The 10,877-nt window shown below is 41.5% G+C and overlaps 1 protein-coding gene across 1 annotated transcript; it reads left to right on the top strand.

Moving 5' to 3' along the window:
• Positions 1 to 5,916: 5,916 nt before the first annotated feature.
• On the top strand, positions 5,917 to 10,660 carry ODF1 (outer dense fiber of sperm tails 1). The gene is made up of 2 exons (XM_073329318.1): positions 5,917 to 6,212; positions 10,324 to 10,660. Exons 1-2 carry the CDS (start codon positions 5,917 to 5,919, stop codon positions 10,637 to 10,639), a joined length of 612 nt encoding a protein of 203 aa, XP_073185419.1. The 3' UTR covers positions 10,640 to 10,660.
• Positions 10,661 to 10,877: the final 217 nt, after the last annotated feature.

Here is a 10,877-nt window from a genome sequence, read left to right as displayed (position 1 = left end):
CCCCACCCCAGGTCAAGCTGGAGAGGGGCCGGGGAGCCCAGGCCCCTCCCCTGGGTGGGGGGCCTCCAAGAGCAGCCCCCGGCCCAGGGCAGATGGAGGGTCTGTGGCTTCCCACAGCTGCCTGCGACCCGGCTCCAGCTGGGGACGGGGCCTTGGAGCTGCAGCCCAGTCATGGTAAGAGCCGTGCAGGCAGCTGTGGAGAGACGCAGACCCTCCACCTGCCCTGGGCAGGATCCCAGGGAGCAGGGACATAAGCTGGAGACTGCTCTTGGTCGGGGGGGGGGAGGCCCACTCCAGGCAGGTGGAGGGTTCACAGCTGCCCGGGCTGGCCAGCCAGGCTCCAGCTGCCATGGGGCTTTGGGGGGAAAGAAGAGGGGTAGGGGTGGGTCCTGTGGTAGAAAGAGGATGGGCCAGGCCTGCCCACTTTCAAAAAGTGGGAGGGCCATGGTCCCCCCCCCCACGTTCCAGCTGGGTCTGATTTTTAGGGCTGATCTTTCACTGTCTGGGGTGACAAAGGCCAGAAGTGTAGAGAGGCAGAGGACACAGCCTGTGAAGCCAACAGAGCATTGTGCATCTCTCAACAGTGATGAAAGGAGACGTAGCACTGATGGAAAAAATTAGATTCTATTTGGAGTTGTTTTTTTTTAACAATGAAGGCATCCCTGAGATGAGGCCCTGAGGGACAAAATGGGGAAGAAGTTCTGAGAGCCAAAATAAAGTTTCAAGGAATTTATTTTCCTGCTTTTAACAACTTTCTTCCACTTGGGCTGTCCTGTTGCACCTCATCTTCCTCTAGACAAGGATTTCCCCCTCAGTCATCTGACTGACAGGTCTGGAAGCATTGCATGGACATGGTGTTCAATTTGCTCAGCCCATGGGAGGAGGCTGGCTCACCTCAATCTGGTGCAACAGTGAGTGGCTTCAGAAGCAAACTCTTGCATCAGGTGGCAGCTCTCCGTGGTAAGCTGGCATTTGTTTCCCTGAAGTGCTTGAAGCTGGGGTAAAACCCCAGAAAAGTAATAACTTGTGTGGGTCCTTAATGGTTTAAAAACACAGCTTTTCTTTTGAAAATCAAGTCACCACTTTGGGCCTAATTCTCCACTGTCTTGCACCTTGTGCTGTGATTGACCCAGGTGCAAAGGGAGTGCAGTGTGGATCAGAAAGATAGCCCTGAACACTCACTTTGCACAGGTGTAAGTGAGAACACACAGTGCAGGACAGTGGGGAAGCAGGCCTACTCTGTTATCCCATTTTTCAGTTCTTCCTCCTGTAACACTGGCACCTAACATTAGTCACCTCTCTGAATATGCTCATCAAGGTCAATGCATTCTAGCATATGGTTGATTACAGGGAAATATTCTGATGTTGCCATCATTAATATATGGCATCAGTTCTTCAGGTTCAATCAGCCCACCTTCATTATAGCATCTGGGGAAAGGAATGTTTTGTCAGACACCTCAAAGGAACATGTTCCACTTCTTTTGATAAGGCCTCAGTCAACTTCTTAACAATGTAGGAGTCCTTTCGTGTTTCCCATCCTGCTTAACATGTTCAGCAGGGCTATTCTAGAACAGCAGAAAATGGCTTTCAGTTGGATGGCATGTTCAGTATCTGATAGACTTAGGTTGTGGCAATTCCTGAGCTATTAGCTCAGTCACCTAGAAGAACTGAGCTAGAAAATGCCCTGCAGAGTGGAATAAACCCTTGTGGACTGATAATTAACTAGCAGTATTAGCTTTAAACCTTCTTTGAGTTATGCTGCTCACAATTACTTTTAGCTATGCCAGTGTGTTCCCCCCCGTGAGTCCGGCAAATCTATAACAATGCTAGTGGCATCTAGCTGAGATTAGGACACATACGTGTCATTTTCAGCAACAACTGATGCAACAACATGAGGAAGATTGTAGTTGCAAAAGTCCTTAAAGGCATCAGCTTGTGACTCACAAACCTTTATCATAATGCTGCTTCAGAAAATTGCTCCAAAGTTCACTGAGCAAATGGACATTACTATTCATCATACTGTTGTATTGAAAAGGTAAAACTGTCATCTCAAATAAATGCTTCTATATTCTGAATGGGTTATACAGTTTGTTCCTTGTTCTCTTGTTGACTGAAATATCATGTCTCTTACTATGATGTTACTCATTGTTGATGTGATACTTTGAGTAAGAGAGCCTGTGATGTAAGAGCTGTAAAAGTCAGGTACAAAGGGGAGTACCTGGATCAGCTGATATTATTTGAACTATTTAGGTACTAGTGTCAGGAATCAGAACCAGTCTCCAGGCAACCTAAAAAATGCAGCTGGCCTATAATAGGCTGCCTGATTGGCTACACTGCCTGACTGATAAGAAGGGTCTGCAGACTGGCTCTTAATCCCAGCAGCAGTTTAGCTACTGCTCAAAATGCTTGCCCACAGCTGCAGTAGTTCCTTGTTCCTAGTCTTGCCCCTGCCTTGTCTCACTTCAGGGAACTCAATGCTGACCCTTGGCTCTGATTTTTGGCTTCAGATCTGGCCTCTGACTCTGGGTTCTGACTCCAGCTATGAGCATTGGCTCAGGAGCCTGGCCTGTGACTCCAGCTCTAACACTAATGACCAATGACTCGCGCTCCAACCACTAGGCACTACTACCCACATCCCGGTCACTAAGGTAGATGAGCATGAAAACAATAAATGATCATTTTATTTTTCAAGGCCAAAATTTTCAATCTTAAGTGCCTGAACTAAGCCTCCTTAATGACTCCTATAGATTTAGTTCCTAAATGAAGGCACCCTTGTCTGAACATTCTTGACAATTTTGAAACATGCCTCTCCTACTAAGACATGCACAGAGCATTAACATACAAAAAATGGGAAACTATTTACAATAACAAATAGCCTTTTCCAGTTAGTACAAAAGTATTAAACCTAAATAATTGAACTCCAAATAATACAAACTGAAAGTCTCCAAATAACCAATAAAAAGGGCCAGTTTCTCAGTTACAGTCACGTTGTGCTCAGCATAGGCTCTGGTGGTGACAAAAGTGGTTTGATGCCACTTTTGCATTTCTTCATATTCTCAGGCCAGCCAGGGCCCTGTTTAACCCTAGGTGTAAGTCAGAGCAGCCTCAGGGATACTCTAATTTAGACTTGGCTGCCCTCAGCCCCAACAGGCTGTTCTGGCAGCTGAAAATCGCTGGAGTGCATCTAGCCATTTTCCCCTTGACCCTGCCATGTTCTGGCTACACGTCCTAGGCCGTAGAGCTGTTACCAATCCTATGCCACATTAAAAATCCACCTAAGCTAGATATTCGCTAGGGGTAGGGACTCCCTAGCTTTACATTGGCATAAAGGGGCTGTAACATAGCTGGCAATCTGGGCCATAATCTTTTTCAGATACTGTAGGGATGAGCACATGATAGATACATAGAGAAGTGCTTGCATTGTACCTTCAAATACCACTTTGACAATGGAATCAATCCCCTGTAACTCTAAGCAATAGCCACATTGTCTTTAAATCAGCATACACAGTACATCTCTCTTTAATTTACATTTTTTCCTTTTTTCAAGATTGGGGTAAGTGAAGCAACAAAAGTACCAAGGAGGTGAACATTGATGGAATAATTTTTTAAGAGGGATAGTAATTGTGTTACTGTTCAGGCAAAATTCCTTTCACACTTTTAACTCATGGCTTCCTCAAGTGAGGCTCTGAAGGCAATGAAGTCAGAGGCAATTTTGACCTGAGTAAGGATTGAATTGAAATTCCAACAAGTTCAGTGGGCTGGGCGTGTAATTACGATAACACAAGCCAGGCTAGCTAAGCCTCTCTTGGGAGAACAACCTTAGGGTATCCATCTTCATGGCAAGCCAATGAGAACATGGATGAATAATATTGAGCAAGACCTAAGAGCTCTTTATGTGCATTACCATCCATGGGAAAAATATGGCATTGACAGACAGAGGTGAGGGCAAATTGTGACAATGGCCAAGGACCTCCAGGGTCTATAAAGCCAACTGTAGTAGGAAGAAAGCCTGAGATATGAGGCCTGACCTATAGTAGTGGGCAAGCTTTGCTAATATAAAGCAAAGGTAGCAAAAATTAGGCTGTGAGCTAATATCAGGCTCTGCCTGCTTGCAAGTTTACAGACTCTGACAAGAACAGGGCTGATAATGCAGAAACACACATTTTTAAGAAGTGCTCAGCACAAAGTACTTATGCAAACAAATTTCAGAAGAGTGGTAACAAAACATCCGATAGAAAGGATGTTTACAAAAACATTCCTCCAGGATAACAGGAACACACTGACCCCCTTCTAAAAGATAAGGTTAGCATAACAGTGTGATAAATAAAAATACTTTAATTAAACCATGTTAATAAAAGTGTTTTAATTAAAACTTATTAACCAAAAAATGGGTAATAACTAGCCACATTAGGGGGCAGTAACTAATTATGCCCAAGGGGCAGTACATAACTGGTTTATGTCAGCGTATATAAAGGCACCTCTAAGAGTGTCTTCGCCCAGCCAAGGGGGAAATGGAAAGGCCTGTCATTCATTGAACTGCATGCATCGTCACGGACATACGTATCCTCATAGAGTCTGCCAGGTGCTATTACCGTGCTTTGTCAACAATAAACCTGGCTGGGTGCCTTTGACCTTAACGGATCTTGTGGTCATTGGGCGGTTCACTCGAGGTCTGCTGTGCCAGCTGTCTGCGCAGAGCTGGGACAGCACACAGGAAAAACACACACGCAGCCAAACATGTAACCACACTGGTAACCCACGACTACTGATCTGGTATGTCAGCAAGCTGTCCTCTGTAAAAATCGCAATCTAACATAACAAAAAACTACAAGCTAAAAAACCCCCTTCATCCCTCCCTGCAAATCCCCACAGAGTGTAATACGGTATGAATATGCTGGGTTGCTAGCAAAAAAGGTCCATATAAATTTTAAGAATATAGTGGGGAAAAACATAAAATAAAGTCCGTAAGGCTAAGGCAAAAAATGTAACCTTAAAATGTAAAATATTGCAAACTATAACCATGGCTGTTAAATGGTTCAAACAACATGCCACAAAATTGGCAGGGCGAGTAAAAAAAACAAAAACAAGTTTAAAAAAGCAAAAAAGCTACAAAGCCTTAAAATGCTCCCACTCTCCTAACATAGCAGCAAGCAGGCCAAAACAAAACAAAACCAGCAAGCACGAAAACAAAACAAAACATTAAAAACAGCTGTAAAAAAACTACAAAAAAATGTGCCATCTCCTGCTATAAATATTTGTGGTCAACAGCAGGCTTCAGGTAGCACATCTAACCCCACCGGGGATTGAGTAAAGTCTGAGTTAAAAAGTGAATAAAGACTTCAGGATTTGATCCACAGAGTATTTTGCCTATATAAGGGCTGAAAACACCTGTGCACATTCTCCCAGCTTTGGTTCATATGTTGTATTTTAAAAAAGAGGAAATAAATGTGAATAACTATATTAATGCAATACTGTGATTGAAACTTTACGAGTGAGAAAATACTCTATTAGAGCAAACAGTATAAGCGGACACCATATAGAGTGACACAAAATAATATGTATGTACAATGGGGCCAAGTTACACTTGCTGGGGAATCCATAAATTGTCCAAAATGTTGAACTGACTAACTTGTGTGAGTATGAAATACCAACCAGAGTGTTTAATCCATGTAGTGTTTTGCATTTAATAACTTTCTGGGAGACAGCCACTGATTGCAGTTCCCATGCCAACTGCAGGATTGTGACACATTTGCAGGCTGCTGATGTCATAAAATGACTGCTGGAATATAGCTAAAGCATCTGCAGTTTGTTTTTTAAAACTAACTTCTGGCCAGAGCTTGCAAGACAATTTTTTCTCACACGAGTGCAAGTTATCAAAAGTTGTACTCGTACGCTAATATGGTTTAAAGCTTTAAGATGTCTTTGTGCTGTCGCTTTTTGGAAGATGCCAAGCGAGATTTGAGAAAGGCAGATAGAGAAATAAGGAGACAGATAAGGCTGATGGACATGCATCCACATTACCTATGCAATACACTCCTGCATCCACACTGCCTGTGTGATATACACCTGCATCCACACTGTGAGTGTGAAGTACACCCGTATCCACATTGCCTGTGTGCTATACATCCACATTGTCATCCACCATCATGCCTCACAGTTTGGGAGAAGAAAGCCATTAAAGCAAAACTGGAGGCAGAGCGAGAACTGGACAGGTAAATGAGCTTATTTATTAGCCTTCTATAGCCAGTAGGACTCTTTAAATTGAATTAAAGGAATTTGACAGCTGAGTTTTGAGTAAAGTTGAAATGGGTAAACAGGATAATAGACAAAGCTCAATTTCAGGGAAATGTAGGAACTGTAAGAGTTTGAAAAAAATGGTAATGTCATTGTCTAGAAGGTATGGAGATAATTATATAAACAGTGCCTGAGTGTTAAATATTGTAGTCTTCCTATGGAAAAGAAATAGGATATCATTTAAAAATATTTAAGGCAACAAATTAAATGTCAGACTATGTGTAAAAGTAAATGAGAATACATAGATCTAGTCTTGGGCCAGATTCCGATCTTACTTTAAACCCAGAGTAACTCAATCTATTAAGAGTTGGGTATTATTTATTATGAAATTGAATTCAATGGCGCTCCAGATTTACACTGGCATAAAGGAAATCAGAATCCAGTTCTAAATGAGAAGCTGTGATAAATGATAAACTTGCCATTTGAGTTAAAGGTTAATGAGCAATCATTTGCAAATTGGATACTATTAATTTAGGCTTAAATAGAGACTGGGAGTGGCTAAGTCATTATGCAAGGTAGCCTATTTCCTCTTGTTTTTTCCTACCCCCCCCCCCCAGATGTTCTGGTTTAACTTGGATTTAAACTTGGAGAGTGGTCAGTTTTGAAGGGGTTTTACCAGCAGGAGAGTGAGTTTGTGTGTGTATGGGGGTGGGGGGGGGATGTGAGAAAACCTGGATTTGTGCTGGAAATGGCCCACCTTAATTATGCACATTATAGGGAGAATGGTCACTTTGGATGAGCTATTACCAGCAGGATAGTGAGTTTGTGTGTCTGGTTTTTGGGAGGGGGGTGAGGGGGTGAGAGAACCTGGATTTGTGCAGGAAATGGCCCAACTTTATTATCATGCACATTGTGTAAAGAGTTGTCACTTTGGATGGGCTATCACCAGCAGGAGAGTGAATCTGTGGGGGGGGGGGGGGTGGAGGGTGAGAAAACCTGGATTTGTGCTGGAAATGGCCCACCTGGTGATCACTTTAGATAAGCTATTACCAGCAGGACAGTGGGGTGGGAGGAGGTATTGTTTCATATTCTCTGTGTATATATAAAGTCTGCTGCAGTTTCCACGGTATGCATCCGATGAAGTGAGCTGTAGCTCACGAAAGTTCATGCTCAAATAAATTGGTTAGTCTCTAAGGTGCCACAAGTACTCCTTTTCTTTTTGTGAAACAAGAAGGGGTAAGAAATTCTTTGCCAGAGAGACAGAAGCATATTCATTAAGAGGTGGGGACTTTGGTAGGTTTTAATTAATAAATTATTTGAATATATCTTATTTACCTGCAGTTTTTCCCCTACTCAAAATTTAAACTTCTGTTAAATATTGTGCTTGGAGGTGAGGTTTTGATTTTTGCCAGTTAAAAATGTGATGCTGCCAGTACACACAGAGGTTTGAATATTGGCTTATATTCTCTGCTGCGCTCAGGCTCCACGGAATGCGACAGAGCTGGAGGAGAGGGAAGCCCCGGGGAGCTGTATAGTGATCCTTGGTCCCTGGTTGGGTTTTACGCTAATCCTAGGAGGAGTGAGAGCAGCCTCGGGACTGCTTTACATTCTCTCCATTGTAACAGCTCCTCCACTTTAGAATAGCTGGAGTGCAGTCACAGCCCCGCTGCACATCATATGCCAAAGGCTGCAGGAGGAGGTGGAAGAACATGAAGATACTCTGGATTTTCACCAGCTGAATTTGAGTCAGAATTTGATGCATAACATCAAATTTTGAAGTTGCAACTCATGCAAAACCCGGTGAAGTTTTGCCTGAGTAAAAACAGATTGAGGGCTCCAGGATCTGGGCCAATGACTTCAAAATTGAAGAGAGTTTTGCCCGAGTATCAGGTCCATAGTGTAATCCTTGCCACCCTGTTTCTGAAATTGGTTACATTTTCATTATGCATCTGCTTGCACTGCTCTGACTATAGTCACCACATGAGAGAAGAATTTTTTTGGTCTAGAAAAATCAAATATCATCCTCTCTCAAAGAACACTGAAACTCATATGGATGCTGTAAGTTTCCAATCATATCACTCCTTTTCCACAACATTTATTCACCTAAGATTAAGTCTCCTTAAGTGATTGATGAGAAAGTCCAAGGAGGCAGCAGCACAGAATTCATGAACTCACAAAGGAAGAAAAATAGATTTCTAAATGTTGTGCTAAATTGAATCATCTTAGTTTTGTAGAATAGGAATAATATTCCTGGAGCTGGGCTACACTGGTAATAAACTGCTAAACTCATCTGACTTGCTGTGTCCAGTTTATCGTTTATTGTCCTATATACTCTGACATCACACAATCTATTGAATTTGGTATCTTATGTCCCATTCAGTTTGTTACAGTTGAGACTGGGACCTTCTATTGGATATTTTGTAAATGGTTTGAATGAGAGTCATGTTTTTGGTTGATTAGTGTCATTTCACATTGTAAATTGTTATTTTAATGGTCCAATCAGCCACCATCCTAGCTCTGCACAGGAGACATTTAATTTTGTGTGTGCATGCCTGAAGAGTGTGTCTCATGTATAGATCACATTTAACAATTTCTCACTTGAAAATGTAATTAGTTATAACCATTCATTTGACAATTTAGGATGATTTGTTAAGTGGATGTGCACTGGTGTCTATTGGCTAATGGGGAGGGCTGGCTGTTGTGTGTTTAGGGTGACAGAACTCTTCACCTTCACAGTTGTCTCATCCAAAGAGCACACAAACCCTCGATTACTGAAGGACATGGATATTTGTTCATTGATGGTGTAGCCAATTCCACAAGTAGTGTGCATCAAAATATGAACCTATCTCCATTAATATATGAGAATAGACCTTACACTTGGATTTACTTTGTCATCAAATAAATGTGTTCTTATTCCATGCTGTATACAAAATTAATCTTAACTCCGTTTTTTAAAATTTTTTTGAAACTTTTTATTAAGGCAATGTTACACTAAAATGTTAACAATACTACATCATATTATTACTTATTCAAATAACCTGGTAAAGATTTTGTCTTGCTGGGTGGGGAGCCCACCTCTCTTGAGTATGCTAGAAAGGGTGACCAAATTTCTAAATACCTATCCTCTTTTTAGTGCTCCTCTTGCGTACATACTTGAGATTTTCTATTACAAAGATAGTCCATATTTTTCGATACCACAATTCCGGGGTGGGGGGGTGTCACATTTGTAATAATGTGGCATACAAAGTTAGCTGCTAACAATAAGAAATTAATTTGTCATTCGGTTTAAAGTATAGATCCTTTAGTGGAGTATTAAGTAACCAAGTCAGGGGATCTCCAGGAAGGCAGCATTTTGTCTTTAATAATTTCCTCCCAAAACCATCTAAATTCTGCATACAACCACCATATGTACAAGCACATTCCTCTTTCCCCACAGCCTTCCAACGGAGTGCCTCTGTAGTAGAAAACATATGATGGATCTTAACTGGAGTCAAATGCCATCCATACAGTAATTTATTTAAAAATTCTTTATGTGCTGCACAAATTGAAGATGTTTATCCCATTTCCCACAGAGACCCACTCATCCGGATCAATTTATTTGTCCAAATCTCTCTCCCATCTTTTCATCTTGGTTGTTTCCTTATCAACGTCTTTTTCAGTCAAAATTAGATATCTTAGAAATTGAACCTTTTGTTCCGGCTTACTCCTAGATCAACTCCTCAAATGTGGTTGAAGGTCTAGATAAAGCTACTTCAAATCCATATTTGACAATACAATATTTTACTTGTAAATATTGAAAATATGGGATTTTTTATTATTGACATTATTATATACCTCTTGGTATGATTTCAAAGCAGGTCCCAGGCACAGATGTCTGAATTAAGTAATCTCAGCTCTTACCCACAACAAAGAATCACTTTGATACTTCCTAGGGATAAATTTCTGATTATTAATGAAAGTAGCTAAGGGAGAGGACCTCAGCAACAGGAATTTCAAAAATTTGACCAAAGCTTCTAAGGTGGTCTGGATGAATGGATGACTTTTTATTTTTGGTGACCTAAATTTCTTGTTTTATTTTTTTTATTACAGCATTCGAAGAAGAGTTAATAGGATGTTGAACTCACGCCATGACCATAAGCTTTTAGCTCTGATGGATGTTAAGGGGTTTGACCCAGAGGAAGTTACAGTGAAGGTGAAAGATGGGAAGGTTAAAGTGTCAGCTGAACATGAGGAGGAGCGTAGGACCCTACGAGGGAAGGAATACAACTACACAAACCTTACCAAGGAGATCAGCTTGCCTCCAGGGGTACATGAAGAGGAGGTGATGTACACTGTAGGACCTAGCAGTATGGTGAAGATTGAAACTCCACGCAAGTGTTTTCCTTGCCTCCTGAGTCTAATTTGAAGACAGTGGACTCTGAGCAGCAGTAGTACTGTACATGTACATAGCACAAACTCCTCCTCTGGTGTTTTTTAACTCTACCTTTTAAGCATAAGTTGGCAACTGTTCTGACCAGTTTAGAAACAAACAATAGTGCTGCAAAACTACTTTTTTGAGTGCAAGTCTTTTGGTTTCATTTTGAAGGGTTTCTTGTGACTTTGTCAGCAGTCAAAAGAAATAGGGACATTATCCAATATGAAGA

This window comes from Lepidochelys kempii, chromosome 2 (assembly GCF_965140285.1).
Source record: "Lepidochelys kempii isolate rLepKem1 chromosome 2, rLepKem1.hap1, whole genome shotgun sequence".
NCBI classification, from domain to species: domain Eukaryota; kingdom Metazoa; phylum Chordata; order Testudines; family Cheloniidae; genus Lepidochelys; species Lepidochelys kempii.
Note: the sequence above shows the minus strand (reverse complement) of the source record. Positions and strands in the feature narration are given on the sequence as shown.